At 36.1% G+C, this 22,611-nt stretch overlaps 1 protein-coding gene across 24 annotated transcripts; it reads left to right on the forward strand.

The window, feature by feature from the left end:
• Nucleotides 1-349: 349 nt before the first annotated feature.
• On the forward strand, nucleotides 350-20,774 carry NMNAT (nicotinate/nicotinamide mononucleotide adenyltransferase). 24 transcript variants are annotated; one of them, XM_088852350.1, is made up of 12 exons: nucleotides 391-591; nucleotides 813-864; nucleotides 958-1,109; nucleotides 5,578-5,659; nucleotides 10,200-10,273; nucleotides 11,561-11,646; nucleotides 13,431-13,514; nucleotides 14,595-14,679; nucleotides 17,579-17,658; nucleotides 19,872-19,973; nucleotides 20,084-20,142; nucleotides 20,408-20,774. In XM_088852350.1, the coding sequence occupies exons 3-12, from the start codon at nucleotides 1,094-1,096 to the stop codon at nucleotides 20,514-20,516; spliced, it is 777 nt and encodes a 258-aa protein (XP_088708476.1). In that variant the 5' UTR covers nucleotides 391-591; nucleotides 813-864; nucleotides 958-1,093; the 3' UTR covers nucleotides 20,517-20,774. The 24 variants fall into 24 exon arrangements, 23 of the variants coding, with proteins under 23 accessions (XP_011629398.1, XP_011629399.1, XP_020517813.1 ...); XM_088852349.1 differs by lacking the exon at nucleotides 813-864 and having other exon boundaries at nucleotides 374-591; XM_088852353.1 differs by lacking the exon at nucleotides 13,431-13,514.
• The last annotated feature ends 1,837 nt before the right edge of the window (nucleotides 20,775-22,611 follow it).

Here is a 22,611-nt window from a genome sequence, read left to right on the forward strand (position 1 = left end):
AATTCTATTGAATTTTAATATAGTCGAGAAATTGTCCATGTTGAAGCCGAGTACTTGGCCTAAGTTTGAGAAACCAGGTTCGAGTTGGGCTATGGCAAAGCCAAAAAGGTGTTAAAAATAAAAAATATTAAAAAAAAATTATGTTTAGAGCAAAATTAAACAAAATACATCTAAATGATATTAGAAAAGTAAGAGAAAAAAATGGATTTTGAAAAGGACGAATTTGTGACAATAGTATTTGGAAATAATATTAAAAAATAAAACAATTATTCATGGTCAAAATACTTTTCAGTTTTTATCAAAAAAAAAAATATTACAAATAAAATTCTTATTGATTTGAATTATTTATATTTTTTAGATCCTTAAATCGGACTACTCCCTCGCCAAAACGGAAAGAATGGCGGGGGATTCCGCGTAGGCTCGCCCGAGTGATCAGAAGCTCCTTCTCCTCGGAAAAGCGCGCTGCCAGTTGGAAGCCACGCGCGCTTTTTCTTCTCTCTCTTCCCTACCTTCATTCCGACATCACTGCAGCGACCTAGGGCACCGCTCCTCCCTGTTGCGGCCATCATTTCCCACTCCATTTTCCAGCAGGTACTCATTTCAGAGGCCCTTGTTGTTAGATCTCCTGCATCTCTGCAACTACCTTACTGGGAATGACTTGTTTTGGTTTTGGCTCGTTTCCATTTTTTATACCTATTGTGCTTAGGTTTGGGTTTCTTCCATCTATTTTTTGTTGATTTATTTATGTGGATTTCACTTTATTGAGTTTTCTTTTTTCTGCTATTCTCTCTGGGAATTTCATGGTCTGGCAGCTCTGTCAGAGCTCTGATTTCGTTTGTCCTCTCTTTCTTTTCTATCCTTCAAGTAAGTTTTTTTTTTTCCATTCCCACTATTTTCTTCCCGTGTTTTTTTCTCCTTTTTGCGGCTTACAAGTCAACCTTTTTGTTTCTGGTATAGGCACAATTCCCAAAAAGTAAAAGAGAAACCGTTGGATTTGTTAAAGCATGGAATCGAAGCTTCTTGGATAACTTATGAGTTATTTACATCGTAAATATATGTTTATTGATGGATCATCAAAAAGCTAAAGTTTAGGATGGGTTGCAGCATAGGTGAGGGAGTAGATAATCCATAAATGAACATATTAATATGAATACAATATATCTGTTTGGGGAAAAGGTCTCCCCACTTCAATTTTTCAGTGTTCTCGAAGGAATACTGTAATCTTTCCTTTTTACTTAATACAACAGTTAACTTCATCCAAAAAAAACAAGTCGTGGAAAGGTAAGATGCATTTGTTTGAAATAACATGCGATCCCCTTTCATCAATTGGCTGGTTTTTTTTTCCAACGTTGGCTTTATCCTTCCTGAAACTCGTATTTCTTCTTGATAATGTCCATTCATATTTCTGCTTATGGTGTTCTTGTTTTTGAAAACATGATAGATGGATTCCAGAATCATGAACATTTGATTGTGAGCTATGGTGAACTTTCCTTGTCACAACTACTTGATTGTCTGCCTATGTTGCTTTCTGAATAAGGAACTTTTTTCTTGTTGCTCGATTTCTGGAAAATACAATTTCGAATTAGAATGTTTTTTTTGGGCAAAGCTAGCCATCATTCTGTTAAGAGCTTTTTTTTTATTTTACTTTGATGTTAAAGGACCGAAGTGGTCATGACCTTGATCAAGGCTGGATTGCCAGTTGGCAATCACGATGAGAACTTGTAGGAACTTTTCAAGCTGGTTTTGGGGTACAAAGCCCTGGATGTCATAGAAAATGCATTAAGTTATTGTATGCCAAAAATGGTAGAATTTAGAGTCTGTTTAAGGTCTAAACTGACCAAGACCTTGGTCAAAGCAGAGCCCAACAGCCAGAGACCACTATCAAAACATTATATGACATTTTTCAAGTACTTTTATTCACAAAGCCTTGGATTCAATCATTCAACTGGAAAGGGGTAAATGACCTGTACATTGCAAATGGTTGAGTTTTGAGTCCATTGAAGACTCAAACATACTAAGATTTCAGTCAAAACTTAGCTTAACATGCCGAGACCGCAGTAAAAAATGATATCCTCTTTTCCAATCTACATTTGGGTGATGACCATAGGTATGAAGATGGTCAGGTTTCCAACCATTTTGGAGAACCAGCTCACGGTCAAAACCTAACTTATTATGCTGAGACCTTTGTGAAAACTATATTTAGTGTGTCAATTCGGGAAAAATTCTCTTCGTTTATGTCACTCTTTGAGGCATGGGCCAAGCCTTTTTTAAGAGGGGCGCAGTTTGATAATGGAGAGGAGGTTGGTTATCATGATGCCAAACCTTGGCAAATTTGCAAGGTTCAAAGATAATGTATGAGACTGGACAGAAGAAAAATTGTGTTATTCTCAATATGTCTCCTTTGTTTAACTTTCATTTAACTCATTATAACTCTTATACAAAGTGTAAGAGCGAAGTTGTGTTTTCTCCTTCTTTCATGTATGTCTTGCTTGATTTGCTTTGCTTTTTGAAATTTGTAAACCAAATCCAAAAATATGACATTCAATATAACTTTCTTCACACACACGTACACTCACGAGAGAGAGAGAGAGAGAGATCTTGTTGATGAATATCTGAACATTTACTAGGGGCTTTGTAACTCAATTATTTGCAAGGTTTCTACCAAGGAAAGCACATTCTGCTTTTGTCATTGTGAAGCAGAGTTTCAATCAAAAGTCATACATAAACATGCCCATTCAATGTAGAAAAACTCAGGATCCCTTGGTACAAGTTTACAGCTACTTGTTCATATTCAATGTAGAAAAACTTAGGCACCCTTTTAGTACAACTTTAAAACATTCTGTAAGAGCCTTTTTTATTTTACTGTTGCTTTTTTGTAGGATTTGGTTATTTATAATTTACATTTTCATCATCTTTAGTAGAAAAGAGGATGAAAATGTAAATTCTAGTGCACCAAATAGTTGGGATAAGGCTTTGATGATGATGACGATCCTCTTTTCTACTAGATAATTGCATTTCTATTCTTAGTTTGCTTTCACTTTGTTTTGAATTTCTGTATTATTTAATGGTAATGCACTGTATGCATTCTTCTTATTTGTTGTCTATTTAAATCCATCAAGTGCGATTAATGTTTTATAAATGTCTTATGTGCCAGTGAATTATGTGGACAGTTATCTGAATATCTCATGTTCCTTTGCTGTTTTGACTTGATTTTCTCTTATATCCTCTCCATATGTGTCATTTTTTTATCATTTCTATTGAATGCTTGGTTGATTGTCTATTATTGTAAATTCTCACTACACTAGATGGTTCACGTATTAGAACTTCTTTTCTTTAGGATCTAAATCTAAGGATGTTTGCAAATAGTAACAAGGAAGATAATCTTAGGAAGAGTAAGAAACTCAAAGCGACTCTGCTATGTGCCCATGCGGCATGTATCGTGGCAGCTGAGTATGTCAAACTACCTATTCCTTTTAGAGGATCACCTACGAGAAAAGATTGACAACATTGTCAATACCACTGATGTCAATTATCGTAACCAGGTACGAATGTCCCGGGGAATGTATTGGAGATTGGAATACGTGATAGAGTGATGCCTGTTACAGGACACCATGGGGGTAATTGTGCGAGAATAGTTGGTCATATTCTTGCATACCAGAAGTCACAACCTGACAAATAGAAAAATGGGAAATTTCGTACAGAACTAATTCCCCATCTTATTTCATCGTAGACCCTCCTTCCATTTTTCTTTCAAGCGGCGTAAAAAAATCCCAAAGGATTTCACCGTACCCCCTCATCTCTTATCTCCCTCATTTATTCACTTTTGACCATAAAAATTAGCCCCAACAAACCTTTTTATACCATTTCAATCCAATATGAGCGAGAGAGATAGGGAGCCCTCAACATGTCATTGAGGGGCTGAAAAGGCAAAAATTTAATAAAAAAAGATTTTTGAAACATTTTTGGGTTAAAAGATATAATGGGGTGGGAGATATAATGGGGTGTGTTAAAAACGTTTTCGGGTTAAAAGAGTTTTTGAAACGTTTTTGAAACATTTTTGGTTGAAATGGTATAAAAAGGTTTGTTGGGGCTAATTTTGTGGTCAAAAGTGAATAAATGAGGGAGATAAGAGATGAGGGCGTACGGTGAAATCCTTAAGGATTTTTTTATGCCGCTTGAAAGAAAAATGGAACGAGGGTCTACCATGGAATAAGATGGGGAATTGGGGTTCTGTACGAAATTTTCCCTAGAAAAATTGCACATGACTTTGGTCTCTTGGGCGAGACTCTTAAGTTGGCATTTAATAGTGCTTTGAATGCAATATCAGCCCTCCATTGTGACTTCATTAGGCCACCAACGATGGAGACCGCCCCTGAAATTGGCAAAGATCTGACATTTAATCAATATTTTAGGTACTGCATGTGAAAACTCACATGTTGTGTTCTACATGTGGTGTTCTACCTCAATTAGTTATATGAACTATATTCAATCATAGGATTGCCTTGGAGCCATCGACAACACCCACCTCCTAGTAACAATTACCAATGGTGTGCGTGCCAAATACCGTAACAAGAAGGGATTCTTATCCCAAAATATTATGGGATTGTCATCCATTGATTTAGAATTTCAATATGTCCTTGTAGGGTGGGAGTGCTCTACCGTGGATTCCAGGGTTCTATCAAATACATTGGAGGGTGGGAGGGCTCTCTCTGTTTCCCTTGAGCTAGGTCGATCACTTCAGTAATGTTCTCCCTTATTAAGAGAATCAGAAATAGATATATGGTTTATTGTATTTGGTAGTTGACATTTATTAGAAATTTTCCCAAAAGAAAAAGTAATATGAAAATTACGAATCATGAGATGCCCATGAAAATTCACTTCCATAGCCCTCAGAGCAGGGCCTTGAATCATCCATTTAAGCTCTAGGAATAGTGTTTTTATACGGAACTTTCTCTCTCATTATATGTGATCCTGAGAAAGTCTCATCAGTGTTTGGGTTTCAATATTCCATAGTTGGCGAGGGTTGAGACCTTATAGTATTCTATCATAAGGAAGGATAGTATTCTATCATAAGGAAGGAGTTAACAGCCACAGGCATTCCGTTTGTTTTTGCCCAACATTGAGATAGTGGATCCTTTTTAACTGCGACTTGTATTTTAACATTTAAATGCCAAGTGTACTCTTATTTTTGCAAGAGCATATGATTTTATTAGGGGGAGTACCTTGGAATCACCTTTGAAGCAAGATCATTGCTCAACACAAGATTTCTGGAATGAAGGTTTCAACTTGGTCAAAGTATTCCCCACCTTAAAGGGTTCACAATGCTGCTTGCAGCTTACCTTGCTTAGATGGCATATTCAGCTCTTTGATTTATCAACTCTGAATCCCATGTACTTAAAATGGATGAAATGTTATTATGGGTGTGATGTTCCTCTTTCGTTTTTTTTTAGACCTCCCTATGATAGTTTTCTTTACCTACTTACTAGAAAAATGGTTTTTACTCATGTTGCTTCTTGTGGATCGTTCCCACCCTTGAGTTGCTCCTCATTTGTTATCTCAATTGCAATTTCATCTTAGGTACTATGGACATTCCATTACCATTGGATAAGATTTCTTTTCAAGTCATTGATCAAGTTGTGCCTACAGATGTTGTTGCAAAGTAAGTAGGCCTATGTTTGCTCTAATTTAGATCATTCTTTGTTCAGGGCAAATGCCTTTGTATGTGTGCATGCAGTGCAGTTTTCATATGTTGCATTACAGTATCCATTTTAATGTACAGCAACATGATGGTAGGACCTCTCATTTACTGTCCTTATAAATGCTCATACTTACTGTATGCTGTTTATTTTGCACAAGAAAAAAGTTAAAAGGTAACACTGTGATTCCTACCTGTTTGTGTCCTTTGAATGTATACAATTCTATGCTCTAGTTTCTTAAGTCACGGATTTTTATTTTTGATATAAAATAAAAAAATTTGATCTAAATACGGCCAGACATCTTATATATACTTATATGTTTGTAGAATTGTGTGTTAGCTCATGCATGTGTTTTCATACACGCATGTGCACAAATAGAAACAAGATGCATAGGCAGACACAGACAGCAACTTGGATGCTCTTGTTTGATTGGGTACTAATGTCAAACATGAACTTGATTTAGAAATGCTTGGACTGAATCACTGAATAACCCTATGTCAATGCCCATGTCTGCTTTTTGTAGTACCTGGTTTTCATTTCTCCTTATATGTCTTCTTCATGGCAATCTTTTACTCGTTCTTGACTTGGATAAAATGTGATTTGTTGAGATCATGAGGCTTGAATTCTTTTATTTCTATTTATTGTATCTTTGTTTTAACACAAATTGTTTCCTACTACAATTAGAATGCGAGGCACAATATTGATATTCTAAGATCCTAGGTTTTAGTCCTAGCATTGCCCACCAGAATACCCGATCAGCTGGATCTAGTCATCTGCAATTGCTTGCGCTCTGCCCTAACAATCATGAAATTCTAGAAAATGATCAAAATATCCTCAAACAGGCTGCGCACTTCCTTGAGCAAACAGGTTACTAATGTGCCATGGAGACCCACTCTTTTGTCTAACCACGACTATTGAGCATTGACAACACTTAAGGGCATTCCGTTCAGTCACAAGTGATTGCAAAATATGCTGCTCATAGCTACATGCATCTCCAAGGGTCTTTAAGGACTAGAATGGTAGAGAATAGCATTCATCCGTAATATTTTTTCTGTAAAGCTCTCCTCGTCTTTGAAGCTTCCCCCACCATAGCTACATTTGACACCCTGATGTGGAGAGTGGGAGATAGGATGGGCTTGGTCATGACCCTCGAGGTTTCATACTAGCGGAAATGCCACTCATTGGTCATGATTGATTACTTCAATCAACACACCTTTGTCTCATGTTGTCATTTGGCGAACTCTTAAGGATTTTTACAAAGTATGAGCCAATAATAAGTGGTGAGAGATTGGTAATATCCTTACTTTTTATGTTCATATTCGATAACCTAAGGGTTTGTTAGACAACAACAAATTTTATTGGAAATAGACTATTTTGTCTAATATATTTTACATAACATTACTTTGGGTTGCTGTGTGGTTGTTACCATTTGTTCTGTAATATACTATTCAGGTAGTTGTTTCGGACCCTGATCCAAACTTCTACATATTGAAAATAGGCCATGGTCTTAACCTTCAAACCTCCATACTCTAGTCTTCGATGATTTTATTTAGTGCATAATCTTCATTTGCTCTGGAAAAGACCAACAAAAGAAAATAAAAAATGAAACTAAAAGTAAATGAATATGGGTGGATAATTTCATATACGCCAGTAACTGCTGATGGGTATACCACTGATCAAAAGGAGTGGGATAGCTTAATCCACTTCTTCTTTCTCCGCCTCCCTCCTATCTCTCTCTCTCTCTCTCTCTCTCTCTCTCCATATCTTTCAAAATAAGGCAAAAAGTCTTCAGATATTTCTTCTTCTAGAATTAGTGAATAAGTCCTTTCACAAAATTGTTAAATGAGCTCAAAATTATCAAGAAATGAACCGAGTAAAACCCTCCTTTTCCCTTTTTAGTCGTACAATACTACACTTGAATTGTCCCAATCCCTGACACATCCCTTGTCTATAAGATCCGAAAAGGGGAAATACACTCATATGCTATTGCAAAATTGAAGGAAGACATCATCTATTTATCTAAAGCAACTGTGGGTCCATACACATCAGGTTTCCCATTCAGTTTTAGCAGTAGTGCCTGATTGAACCAGTGACCACCTACACCCACTGCCTTAATCTCATCTTCATAAGTTGTGGGCTATATCTTGGGCCAAAGAAGCTGCTGTGACGGCGCTCCAGTGATAAAGAAGAATCTAGCAGTGAGCGTTGCCAATAGAGTCATCGTACTAGTTAAGGTCAAGAAAATGCTTGCTAGTGCCTAGGCGACCAAGGGAGTTCTGGCTGCCTAGGCAGGTGGTATCTTGGTTTTTGGGTGGTGCCCTAGACTTGAAACATTAGGTTTGAGAAAAGCTAGGTTTGTTTCCTCCAAGGTTAAAAAAAAAGGGTATAAAATTCCACCAATGTTAAAAAGGTTAGGTTTAAGATGATTTCTGAAACCTCTTGAATTTTTTCAATCTCCAAAAAATTTTAGAAATCCAATGACTATGTACTTTATTGCTTCCAACAGCCCTTAGTCAAGTTTGAGGGTGGTTAAGAGTACCCTTCCCCCCCTTAAAAAGGGGAAAAGACATAAATGAGCTTTGGGCGAGAGCAATTTCCGCCCTTAGGCAAGGGGCAACTGAGGCACCGTAGGACTGGCAATGGGCTGGTCAGCCTGGCCCTAAAAAGTAGGGCCCCCCAAGCAGGCTAGGGCAAGTGCTGGCCTGGTTCTGCCCGGCCTGGCCATCTTTTTTTCATGTTTTTTCTTTTGTTTTTTCTTCATTTGTTTTTGTCCTGTCCCGGCCATAATAGGGCTAGGGCTGGCCCTATGGGGACAAGGGCAGGCTAGGGCTAATGCCGGCCTGGCTCGGGCATGTTGCTACCCTGCGAGGTGGGTGCCTCAGCTTAGGCGCAAGGCTCCCACCCCAGGGACATGGTGCTCAGGGGGGTCCTCCAAGGCCTATGCAAAATGCTCTGGCCCCCCAGTCGGGGCAGATGGTCACCTAGGCTCTAGACGGGTGATTTTCTTCAACATTGGTACTAGTGATTGATGACATAGTATAGATGGAGATCAGGGAGTGTATTAGAGAGGCAGTGAACCTCAGAGCTCCTAACAAAAACCCAAGTCCTATGCACCTCTGTAACCCATCAAGATCCTCGTTTGTAATGCTCTTACTCCATTTGCTATTATCCTTGCTCAATCATGCTTCTTCTCTATGATAATCACTTAATAATAACCGCCATTTACAGAGTCCACCAAAATCTCCTTTAACCCTCATTACCTCCCCCAAAATTGTTAAATTTTGGCCCGTCTTTGCTGCCCCTGCATAACTTAGCAAGCTCTGATACTTGGAGCTTTTTCCACTTCATTAATCCCTCCAAATGGGGCTGGGCTTTTTAGACCTTCTTTCTTGCTCCCCCCCCCCCCCTCCAAAAAAAAAAAGAAAAGAAGAAAAGAAAAGAAACAAAAAAATAACAACAAGCAAAAAAGCCACCTTTCCAAAACCATCGGTTTTCCTACAATTCCCTACAGAACCACCATGCTTTGGTTTAAATTGGAGCAGCATCTGGTTTTCACCCAAAACTGCTTTTGGTTTTAAGGATGAAGTTCTTTTGGCCATGGCAGCAGCTTTCTTGTACCATGTGATCGGAGATTTAACAGCTGGAGAACTAGAATCGCAGGAGATTTGTGTGATGGAGAATGTGGAAATAGCGATTAAGGCACTTGGGGATTTTAAAGAATGGAACTACTGTTTGGATGGAGAGGAAAGGGTATTGAGAGTGCAGAGATGAAGCACCAAAGGTTTGTTGGGATTATGAGTTCATTTAATGTGATTGGGTATTTGGTGCAGGCGAGTGGTTTTTGGGATCATGAAACTGCTCTAGGTGGTGGTTTCTCAGAGCTGAACTAGATTGGTGCCAGGCTGTCAGCAGAATGAAATCCCTTTCTCTTTCTAAACACAAAAGACATGCATTCTCCATCTGAACCCCTCACTGAAGGATAACTTTATATTAAATAAAGTAAAAGGTTCTTTTTTGGACGATTGCACGTTATATAGAGGAAAATAACAAACAAAATTTTTATCGCAAATACAGGTATAATATATGCTACAAAACACTAAAGAAGTCTTTATATTTAGTATTTCTTTTGTAACAGTGAATTATTGGTGACAATGGATGCATCCAAAGAAGCCTAAGTTTAATTTTTAATGTGCGACTCCTTATGCTATTTAGTTCTAAATTTGATCTATGCTATTTTGGTGTTCAATTGTTATCTTTTACCTTGAAGTTCGCCATGGGATGATTCATGCTTGTTTATGTGAGTTCAGTTCTCCTGTATGAAGTAAAACATTAATTTTAAATGTTTATGCTATTTATAATTTATGAAAAATATGTAGGCAAGGTGGAATGTTTATGTAATATACATGTAAATTGTGGAAAAGGCTTTGATGATGATGATGATACATGTAAATTGTGGAAGCTATACATGGATATTAATCTCATATTTTCTGCTCATAAGTCTAGGAAAAGAACTTATGTTGTTCTGGTATCAACTGGAAGTTTCAACCCCCCAACTTATATGCACTTGCGCATGTTTGGTAAGTTCATTGTCATAGATAAGTCTCATTTTCTTTCTTTCGAGTATTCAGAAGCTTCAGTTCCTGTGTATATGGTAACCAAAAGCTAACAAGAAATATGCAAACAGAGAACTTGATGTTTCCCATGTTGGTGATTTTTTAGTAGCACTTACAGATAAAGATTAAGAACAACAACCCCCCCCTGCAGGCTGATTAAGAAGCCTATTGTCTATATTTATTTATTTCTTGGGACTATCAAATTAGGTGGAGCTTGTAGAAGTGTTAACATATGATTTTCTTAAAAGCAGTATTTCTTTTCTTCTCTGAATAATGTAGGCTCTCTTTGTGTTTATCAACTCATCTTTTTGATGCTTCTGCAATGTCCTCCTTATTTCTGAGTTAATCAGTCTTTTTCACTGGGAATCTGGCTTAAGTGCTTTGGACGGACCCTTGAAATTTTCCTTTGTTTACCTTCAGTATCTGAATCCTGTTGTGGGTGAGCACTGTGGGAGACCTGCTAAATATCATGTCTGACTGCTGCCTCTGCAGAGATAGGGGTCAATATGTGATTGTCTCGTAAGATCATGACCTGAGCAAGGTTAAAAAAAAGTGGCACTACATCTCTATAATGGCCATATGCTTTTACGGTTAAATACCAACTTAATGGTTGTAATGCCAGTATTTAGAAAGATTAAATGCTTTTATAATGGCTTTGAACTGTTGTTGTATAATCAGTCATTTATAATGTTGGCTTTTGCGTTTTTAACATTCTTGGACCTGAGAACTAAGAGGCTACCATACTATCCATCCATCATGGGTTGGTTGATCAAGATTAGAGCAGGCATTATAGTGCTGAGAAGCCCTTTCAGCTCCGATCATCACCGTTTGCATTGGGTTTCTTTGGGCCCCCCTAGTTGAGTAGGGTTCTCGTGGCAAAGGACTGCCTTAATTACCTCTAGGGTTCCACAATTCTGCTCACCTTTCTGGCATCGAAATCTATGTTACTCCCTCCTCTTTTACTCCACTATTTTTACTGTACTTCCTGTCTTTTGTTTATCCATTTTATTTATTTATTTGCTGGATTAGATTTGAAAATACAAATGGAAGCAACTAATTCATTGACATGGATTTGATAAGAGAAGCTTGATTTGGCATCACACTGACTTTTTTATAATGTTTATTTTGGGTTTACAACATTTATTATTTTAAATCTTCCATTGTTTGAAATTATCCTTATTTAGTTTTCTTGATTTAATTCAATATTATTAATTTCAACATTCTTTTAAGGTAACTTTTTTTTCCCCACAGAATTGGCAAGAGATGCCCTGAACTCTGAAGGCTATGTGGTTATCGGTGCTTACATGTCACCTGTCAATGATGCATACAAGAAAAAGGTATTGGTAACCTTTCCTTAAATGGTTTAATTCTATGCGAATGGCTGTGAAAACCAATCCTTGTTTCAAAGTAATGTGATTCTCAGTATCTTTTCTGTAGGACCATGCATGCATTATGTAATCCTCATAAATGTTTTTTGAAAGATGCACAATCAGATCCCAAGTTGTAAAGCTTTGGAAAGGAAAAATCTGTCATTAGTTAAAATGGAAAGTGAGTTATACCATGCTTAGAAGGCATAAAGTACTCTTATTGGGGTTTATCTGAAATATAATTCGACTTTATCCCATTCTTTTCTTTTGGGCTATGTTTTCTGAAGATATCAACAAGCTGAAGCAGGTGGGGATATGCAGAAATGGAGTCAAATGCGATAGTGGAAACTAGAAAAGATAGTTTGGTGGAAGTTTTGCAGAGAGGAGTTCATCTTAGGTGCAACCTTGGTTGAAACAACCAAAATCCAATGCAATCTGAAGTTGTTTCAACCAAGATGTAAAATTTCGTCGAAACCTCTTTTGCATTTGCCCCAAGGCTGTAAAACGTTTGGCATAAAGTAATAACATTTTGGCAGAGGTGAGGCAATAAATGAAAAAAATTAGGTATTGTGTTGTAATTATTTTTTTCCCAAATTTAATAATATATTTTCACACAATAAGGAATTAGAAAGGAGGAAAGTACAAAGCGACAATAAAGCAAGATCGAATAGTATCGGTTTCTACATCACAGTTTGCCAATGCACGGCAGCCTTAGATTTGAAATATTCAACTGCCTAATAGATTTAATACAAGGAAACTATAACTCTATGTCATGTTAAAGATTTTGATACGAGTTACTCATGAATAATGGAACGTAGAATTGGTATTAATACAACTGAAATGACTGGCAATTCAGAAATTAATTGAGAGTAACTTTCAACAAATTATTGTTGTATAAAGTTAACCTTCTTTAAATTTTTTTTTTTTATTGTTGTATGTCCATTTTTGGAGGTTTGGTTGGTTGGTTATAAGTATTGCTGGAAAGCAATGCTTATTTTCGAAATAGCAGTGCTGAAACATGGTTTAGCCAAAACAGCTCTAATATCTTGGTTTTCTTGTGTAAAGGTGAAGCTTTACAAATCCCTTGCGAGGTGATGTTATATTGGAAAAGTGGAGCACCAATCTACCAAATTGTTAGAAAGGGGGTCTACCATCTAGTTTAGTTTGTGACTACAATGCCATCATTTATCTGGCCTATGAACCCATACTTCAATTGTTTTTATCTATGGAGCCTTGAGTAAATTATCTGTGTCCCTTTTATATGCAAAGAGTTGAGATATGTGAATTCTGATGGTAAAAGAAGGAAAAGTGATCATTATCTGACATAAGGTCAGTACTAACAAGTCATACTTCAATTGTTTTATCATTGTTTTATCTATGGAGGCTTGAGTACTTCAGCTGTGTCATTTTTATATGTAAAGAGAGAGATGTGAATTCTGATGGTAAAAGAAGGAAAAAGAATCATTATCTGACATAAGGTCATTACTAACAAGTTCTTGGGGAGATTTCATGGTGGCCTTGGGTGATAATCTGGTGCTCTCAATTTCTACGATTACATGTGATGCATTTTGGCTGCATGTTGCCATTTCTTAATTTTATTTGCAAATGGTCCATTTTGTCTGTTAATTGCCTTTAAAGTTGAAGAACATATCTTATGTTTCTAGAAAGAGGTACACGCTATAAGAGGCAATCCTGTGTTTTGCTTTCTTGTTTCCATGAAATTAGAACTATTCTAATTGGTTGTCCTTCTTTAGGGCTTAATATCAGCCGAGCATAGGATCCAGTTGTGTGAGCTTGCTTGTCAGAGTTCTACATTTATAATGGTAGATCCATGGGAGGTAATTAGTGTTTCTGATTATAATTTCCCAATTGATTCCATAGTGATGTCCTAGATAATTTCTAAGTAGCAAGCATGGAGGACTTGTTTATAGGAAGATTCGTTTTCTTTTATGAAAATATTTGACACAATATAACGGATGTAAACAATTCTCTATCCTTAGAAAGTCCATTGCCCTATGGTTTCTATATTCCCGGCAGACTAGGCATAGTGTCCTGAAATTGTTGCTGTCATGTTGCAATAAGAGTGGCATCATTGGCAATGAGAAAACAAAGGATAGCGATTAATGAATCTAAAATGTGAATACAGATATAGAATGAGAAAACTGAAGGGGGAGGCTATACGCCATGGTATTTTATGTCCCCAAACTTGTGCCTCTATCCTATCATCTATGCTTTCATTTGCAACTTGCTATGTTTCATATATGAGCTCTAGCACATGCTGAGTCTTCTTCTTCTTCCTCTTTTTTTTTTTTTGGGATACTACAGCAACCAGATTAGTTTTTTCTCTTTCCTGTTTAAGTGAGCCCATACCTTACAGGTTTGATTCATCTCTTAGCTCTAGAGAAGCATGGTGAAATTGGAATTTGGTGTGTTTTGCTTTGATTAAGCCCACATGTTTGATTAATTTCTTACACTAGTGTAGCATGGTGAAATTGGTATTTGGTGTGTTTTGCTCTGATTAATCACGATTTGGCGCAGTCATCTGCCGAACTTTCTTTCTCTTTTGTTATTGCCTGATTTGGCGCAATTGCCCTATTATGGTGTTGTAAAATAATGTGCTAATTATTTTTTCTATTAATGAAAAGTCGGGTAGGGGGCCATCTCCCCCACTGACTTACCCAAAAAAAAAGGAAAAAGAACAAAAAGCATGTTTATCCATGGCTGTAAAATACATATTGATAATATTAGTGATGTGAGCTTTAATTTTTATATTTGAATCTAAAAGTGCTGTCTGTACTACTTCTCTTGTAATTTCGTAATCACTTTGTTGTTACTGAATTAATTGTTTGTCCCAATAGTTATCATGGTATATAGCATTTTTATTTCTTCTGAAGTTGTTGTGGGTCTTTACAAGGTAGGCCAAGCAGAGCAGCTATCAACGCACTTTGACAGTCTTGGATAGAATCCAAGGGTTCTTGCATGAAAATCGAATTCAACTTGTAGGTAATTTGCATATTCACGTCTTTCTATGGATTTGGTTTACAATTTTGAGAGAGCATATTTATATTTGCTCGCTGCATTATTGTAAAGGGCGGATTCGGTGCCCAGGCAGGCACCCAGATTCCTGGACAACCCTAAAGTGGTGGTGGTAGTTGTTTGAGGGCAGAGCAAGAGAGAGAGAGAGAGAGAGAGAGAGAGAGAGAGAGAGAGAGAGGCCTCCCCATTGAGCACTTGGAGGCCATTTTCTTCTTTTCCTTGTCTATAGTTAGAGAGTATATGGAGAGAGAGAGAGAGAGAGAGAGAGAGAGAGAGAGAGAGAGAGGGAGGGAGGGAGGGAGAGAGAGATAGAGAGAGAGGGAGGGAGAGAGAGATAGAGAGAGAGAGAGAGAGAGGTGAGAGCGAGACCTCTTATTGAACGCTTTGAGTTCATCTTATTCTTTTCTTATTCTTATATGGGGAGAGAGCATGTATGGGCTTGTGTGTGTGTGTGTGTGAGAGAGAGAGAGAGAGAGAGAGAGAGAGAGGCACCTTACATCAAGCACTTGGATGTTTTCTTCTTTTTCTTTTCTCATTCTTATATATATATATATAGGACGAAACTATGCAACGCCTATAGGCGAAATGCTATAGTGATTTTGCCTATAGGCTCATCACCATTCAAAAAAATCAGACGGCGTGGATAAAACGACCGCCACGTATCTAGCATGCTGTGGCAGTATTAGGTCCGTGATGGTAAAAAATTCATGCGGAAGCGTCACAGACATTGCGCTGTCTGTTGTGGGTTCGATCAATAAACTGCCACAGACATAGCAAGTCCATGGTGGGGCGAAACACTACTCATTTTTGCTTATAGGCATTTTTAAGACTTTTCCATATATATATATATATAGAAAAGCTGATGTTAGTCCACTAGCTAATAACTACAGTGTTTTAGTCTACTAGATTGAATTTGGGCTGATCTGACGGTTATGACCTCATTTCGTATTTAAATTTTAGTAGTTTTGTTTGAAATCTAAATCATATGAAATTTTAGGCGTCCATTCTTCTCATCAAGGCGCACCTAATAAAAATGTTAAAAAACTAATTTGCAAAAAATAAATTGATCAAAATCCCTTTGAAAAGTTTCAGGAGTATTATGTCAATTTATTTTTTACGAATTATTTTTTTGTTATTTTTATTAGATTCTCCTATTTTTAAAGAATACATGCTCAAAATTTCATGTAATTTAGACTTTTAGAAAAAAAATTAAGATTCAAATACAAAATGCAATCGTGACTATTGGATCGGCCTAGATTCAATTTGGGTTGTTTCGGCTAGCATGGTAGCTGTTAGCTAGTGGGCTAACTTCAGCTTTTCCCATATATATATAGATATGGGAAAAGATGGGATTAGCCCACTACCTCATATGAACATATGAGCCCAACAATCTGGGCCGATCTGACGATCACGAATGTCTGATAGTGCTTGAATTTTTTTTTTTCTACAGATCCAAATCACTTGAAATTTTAGTTGTGTGTTCTTCTCATCAAGGCGCACCTAATAAAAATATAAAAAAAAGTATTCGTGAAAAATAAAATGATCAAAATACCCCCCGAAACTTTTCGGGGGTAAGTTGGTCAATTTATTTCATATAAAATTTTTTTTTGATATTTTTCGAAGATTCACCTATTTTTTATGAACACACGTCTAAAATTTCAAGTGATTTAGATTTGTAGAAAAAAAAAACTAAAATTCAAACACTACCGGACATCCGTGATCGTCAAATCTGGGACGTTGGGCTCACATGTTCATATGAGCTAGTGGGCTAATCCCATCTTTTCCCTATATATATATAGAGTAATGATCCTATAGGACTCTCCTCCACCCATGTGTCTAGGATCCCAAAGGATCACCATTAAATTTGGCACGGATCTCTAGAAAGGTTATCACATGGGTGTGGGACTTGACTTTTTTAGAGATCCGTGTCAAATTTAATGGTGATCCTTTGGGGTCCTACACACATGGGTGGGGGAGGGTCCTATAGGATTCTCGTATATATATATATATATATATATATATATATATATATATATATATATATATATATATATATATATATATATATATATATATATATATATAGCGAGAGAGAGAATATCTATCCATGTGTGCTGTGTGAAAGAGAGAGATGTCTCACATTGAACACATGAGGGATTTCATCTCCTGACTAAGGGTGGCCTAGGTGGCCCTAGTGCACCCTAGTACACATCCGAATAAGGTCATGCCTAGGGCCCATTTGTTCGGATAGGTCCCTGGCCTGCTTGGAGGCTAGGTTTTCGAATTTTCATTCACTAGTTCCTTAATGCATCACTGCTTTTTGAAGGAATGGACTCATAAATAGTTGATACTAAACTATCTAGCTAATTTTAGATATGTTTGTAGGAGATGACACCACATTCACATTTAAAAAAGGAGTTGTACTAATGGTCACTAGTTACTACCTGTAAAGGATATCATATGTAGGAAATGTCTACAATGAGAGCTTCTTCTTTTGGGGCAGTCCTGTCACACAACCCTGCTATCAAATGTCAACAATAGCCGAGGTGTGGTGTTCCTCTGCTTAAAGTCCAATTTTTTTTGACAGACTTAGAGCAGGGGTACGACAACCTCAGCCACCCTTGTTGAATCTGATGGTTGGGTATGGTGTGGCTGGTGCATGTTGGATGAATGCTGTCATTGTATTTGCTCCCTTACATGCAGTTGCGTGTGTACACTCAAAATAAAATTCTTACCTGCATGCATATGGCTTTTGGCCTCTCAATTTAACTTCAATATGCTTTGGCTTTGCATTGTTTATCAATAATTTTTTATCCAACTGGAACATAGTACTGTACATGATTTGAAAAATATGGTTTTTATGTAGAGACCCTCAAAGTAATGCTTTTGTGTGGTTCTGATCTACTTGAGTCTTTTGGCATTCCTGGAGCATGGATTCGTGATCAGGTATGTTTCTTCATTTTACAGCCCTTCAATTATAGGATACGTTGTCATTGTTCCATCTCTCTAGTTCATGGATTCATGATCAGGTATGTTTCTTCATTTTACAACACGTCAATTATTAAATATGTTAATCATTGTTCCATCTCTCTAGTTTTTCAACTGAACAGCATGTCGTTATTTTAAGATTGTTACTTATGGGTTCTCTATTGTGGTACTTTTTCAGCATATGGAAAGGTCGGGCTGACCTTGTCAAATTCGTATTTGAGCCTTCTTTTGTTTAGTTGGGGAAATGAAACCTTTGTGCTTTGTCCTCTGGATACTTAAAGATTTATAAAAATAATAAAAAACAATGAGACTAGAGATGGAGTAAACACAAAGTTAGAATTTTGGAGGGATGTTTTGGAATATAAAGATTTTAAAATTAGCCGGACTAAGATAAAATATATGGAATGTAAGTTTAGTAACAATAGGTGCTGAAACAAGGAGAATGGTGGACCGGGATTCGAATAGCTGACCCCAATTAGTTGGGAAAAGGCTTTGATGATGATGATGATGATGATGATGATAATGATGAGCAGAAACGAGGAATTAGTTAAGATTGATGATCAAGAAGTACCTAAAAGAGATATATTCAACTTGTGTCGATAATCCATGATAAAGGAGAGATTGAGGAAGATGTTGCTCATAGATTAAGAGCTGGCTGGACGAAGTGGAGATGTGCTTTTGGAGTCTTATGTATTTGTTGGATGTCAATGAAACTGAGGGAGAATTTCTATAGGATGGCTGTAAGATTAGCCATGCTTTGTGGGATAGAATGTTGGGCGGTCAAGAAACAACATATATCCATAAAATTAGTGTAGGATGAGGATGTTGAGATGGATGAGTAGCGAGACAAGAAAGGATAGAATTCAGAATGAATACAATTGAGGGAATTAGGGGGTAGCTCCAACAGGCGATAAGAGGAGGGAAAGTTGACTTAGGTAGGCTGGCCATGTTCAGTATCGACATGGAAGACACCAGTTAGGAGGAAGATTTGGTTGTGGAAGGCTCTAAAAGGAAAAAAGGAGGTCCAAAAGGATATGGACGGAAGTAGTGAGAAGAAATATGGCGCCTTATGGGCTGATTGAGGGAATAACCCTTGATAGAGCGGATTGGTGGAACATGAGTCATGTAGTCAACCCCAAATAGTTGAGATGAGGCTTGGATGATGATGATGATAGAAAAATAGAAAAACATTAAGAACTTAACAAAAAAGGAGAAACTTGAAAATTAAACATTATAACAAGATTTGTTGGGTCAATCCTCTAGAACTAGCTATCTTTTGAAGAAAATCATTTGAACCCTTAATTTACTTGAAAAGGGATCTTTCTTGAACTGTTTAGGTTGAAATTGCGGTTGCTCTGTGCATTGAGTTGGTTTTGTGAGTTGTTTTTGTGGTTGCTCTGTGCATAGAGCTCTGTGAAAAAAATAAAATAAAAAAACTTGAATATTGTAAGTTTTTTTTTTCAACCTAGGGTTTGGCCAGAGTTGGTTTCTTACAAAAGTGCAATCCTGAAATTTCTTCCCTGAGCATATTTTCAAAATCTCAAGTTTTCAAGATTTTGAGTAATGAAATACTATTTTCAAGTGCTTGGTCAAACAAAATAAACCTTCTATCTTTATGTATGTATATATGTATGTATCTATGTGTGTATGTATATATGTTTATTTGCATGTGTATGTATATATGTGTATGTGTCTGAATGTATGTGTTTATGTACATTTGTGCGAATGTATGAATGGGTGTATGTGTGTATGTATGTGTGAATGTTTATTGTATGTGTGTGTGAATGGGTGTATGTATGTATCGGTGTATGTATGTGTGTGTACATGTACCTGTGTATGTGTGTGTATATGTATGTATATATGTATCTGTATATGTATGTATGTATGTGTGTGTATATGTATGTATATATGTATCTGTATATGTATGTATGTATGTGTGTATGTATATATGTATGTGTGTATGTATGGCGGTTCTTAAGTATATACATATCTGTATATATGTGTGTGTGTGTGTGTGTGTATGTATGCCAATTTGACTTGCTCTGGGCACACATCGAGTCCTGGAATGACTCTTACACTGGTGGAAAATGATGAAATAATAGAACTCATAGACATGGCTTGAAAGGTTACAAGTAATGGATGAAATTTCTCTCAATATTTTACCTTTCCAGGTCAGAACGATATGCCGAGATTATGGAGTTGTGTCTATTCGTAGAGAAGGGCAAGACATCGATAAGATCATTGATGGGGATGACATTTTGTTCGAAAATAAGGTGATGTTTAGTTAGTTTGTTTTGTTTAGTTTATCCCGATTTCAGGGCCTTCTTTCAAAATGATGCTGCTGTTCCTCGTGAAAATTTGTTTTGGCTTTTTCTTGTACCAGAATAACGTTATAGTCGTGGATGAACTGATTCCAAATAAGATTAGCTCGACAAGAGTAAGGTAAATGGCTTGCTAAGAACAAAGACATACACATGCATAGAGAGAGTGAGAGGCTCCGGATTTTGATTTACAGGAAGTTGATTGGATCTTGGATGCATTTGTCGTTTAACTCTACACTTAATACTTATGGACTGGAACTAGATTTATTTTAAATTTTTTTTATCATAAAAATACAATTCAAATACTAGCACTTTGAAGACTTTTCTCCCCTTAGCCTGAGCTCACAAGACTGATGTTTTCTTTTATGTTTTTCTTGGGTTTGCAGGGAGATCATAAAAAGAAGGTTCTCTCTCAAGTATTTGACAGCAGATGGAGTTATCGATTACATTGATCAGCACCAGCTCTACCGGAATGAGGATGAATTGAATTCATGAATAGTTTTTGGTGTGGGTGTTTTATCTTATTTAAACCAATATATTGGTTGGAGCTCACAGGAGATGGTTTTGTCATTGAAGTCAATTTATCTGTATTTGTCATCTTTCTTCAACTCTGGACCTTCATGGTAGTTTGACGGTCCATATTGCTTCATCATATTGAATGTTAATTTGCGCCTGTTGAGATCTCTCAATCTCACACACACATTTAAAATCTATATGGCTAAGGGCGTTTGCCCTTTTCCATCTCTTTTCAAAGTGGTTCATATTAGTTGCCTTTATGCATTGCTGTGTCGCATATTTCCCCTTATGTGAATTTGTGAAATACACGTTCGAGTCACCCAGCTTGGGATTCTCCCTGTAAATAGACGAAGGTAAAGTGGTTCATAGAGTCCAACTGCCAAGAGACATTTTTGAGGCCCCATTGGACATGATAATAGTCATAGCAAAGAAATACCCCAGCTTCACTTTGTAAGCATCCGAAAAAATTGTGGTCAGATCCCTGGAAATCTTTTTCTAGAAATGTTTTTATTTATTTATTTATGTGGAGATGGCATATTTTGGGTATTTGGATCGAAATTTTGAGACAAAGCATCCTCCTTCCAAGTCAAAAGAAAAGGAATATGTATCCCTACCTTTACTCTAAAAAATTGTTTCCCGGCTAGATTTCGTTGTTATGGTGCCGTCTATTGTATAAAATATGATTACTTCTGCGAAACCACCACCTCGAACTAGGGAGAGGAAGTATCGCAAATTTTAAGTTTACAAGATCTTGAAATTTTAGAGAAACTGTATTTAATTTTAGTGAGAAATTATCTCAAATTTTAAAGAGAAATTATGTCGATTTTAAGTTTTATAAAGAGTATTTTAAAATATTAAAGAAAGATTATATCAAAATTTAGAGAGAAAATACCTTAAAAAATTTTAAAGTCTCAAAATTTTTAGAGAAAGAAACTATTTCAAATTTTAGGTTTTAGAGAGAAAGTAACTCGATATTTTCAAAAAAAAAAATTATCATATATTTAGAGAGAAACTATCTCAAAGTTTAAGTTTTAGGGAGAGATTATCTCAAAAATTTTCGAAAAATAAATTATCTCAAATTTTAAGTGAGAGAAACAATCTCAAATTTTATGTTTTTGAGATAAATTATCTTAAATTTTTTTTAAAAACAAAATTATATCAAATTTTAGATAGAGAAACTATCTCAAATTTTAAGTTTAACATAAACTATCTCAAAAATTTTAGAGAGAAATTTTTTTAAATTTGAAGTTTTAAAGAGAGGAAGTGCTTGAAAACTTTTTTAAAAAGAAACTATCTCAAAATTTAAGTTTTAGAGAGAAGTTATTTTAAAATTTTAAAAAGATCTATATCAAATCTAGAGATAACTATATTAGATTTTAAGTTTTAGAGAGAAAATTTTTCACAATTTTTATAGAGAGAAACTATCTCACAGGTTTTACAGCGACAAACTATCACAAATTTTAAATTTTTAAAAGAGAAAGTACGTGCAAAATTTTAGAGAGAAACTATCTCGAAATTTTTAGTGCGAGAAAGTACCTTAAAATTTTTAGAGAGAGAAATTATTTTAAATTTTTTAGAGAGTATAAAATTTAAGTTGTTGAGAGAGAGTATCTTAAAGATTTAGAGAAAGAAACTATATCAAATTTGAGAGAGAGAAGCTACTTGAAAAAGTTTAGATATAGAAACTATCTTTAAAAATTTTATAGAGAGAAATTATCTTAAATTTAACAAAAAAATACATTATAATAAATAATAAAAATCAAAGCATTTAACGAAAAAAAGTAAAAGAAAAAAGTCATGAAAATGTCATGCATCCATGTACCATCCAAATAGTAGAAATCTATTTTACTATAAATGTTTCTCTTAATAAATATATTTCATACGAAATAGATTTTACGAGACAATGTACTTCCAGGTATCCAAATAACGAATAGAGGAAAATAGTTAATTTTACGGTAGCCTAATTGGAGTTTCCACTGAGTAAACTAAGCCCCCCCTTAAAAAGTTGCTAAGGTGGAACACCTGTTGCTCTTAAATGGCTGTACTAAATGAATTTATTTTTTAATGGAAAAAA

This window comes from Amborella trichopoda, chromosome 11 (genome assembly GCF_054954075.1).
Source record: "Amborella trichopoda isolate Santa Cruz 75 chromosome 11, AtrichopodaSantaCruz75HAP2 v2.0, whole genome shotgun sequence".
NCBI classification, from domain to species: Eukaryota; Viridiplantae; Streptophyta; class Magnoliopsida; order Amborellales; family Amborellaceae; genus Amborella; species Amborella trichopoda.

Excerpts from the sequence above, each read along its gene's own strand:
- NMNAT (XM_088852347.1), top strand. The coding sequence starts at position 1,390 with ATGTCCATTCATATTTCTGCTTATGGTGTTCTTGTTTTTGAAAACATG. Across the intron at positions 1,481-5,577 it reads ACATTTGATTGTGAGCTATG|GTACTATGGACATTCCATTA; the intron begins GTGAACTTTCCT and ends ATTTCATCTTAG. Across the intron at positions 11,647-13,430 it reads ATGATGCATACAAGAAAAAG|GGCTTAATATCAGCCGAGCA; the intron begins GTATTGGTAACC and ends GTCCTTCTTTAG.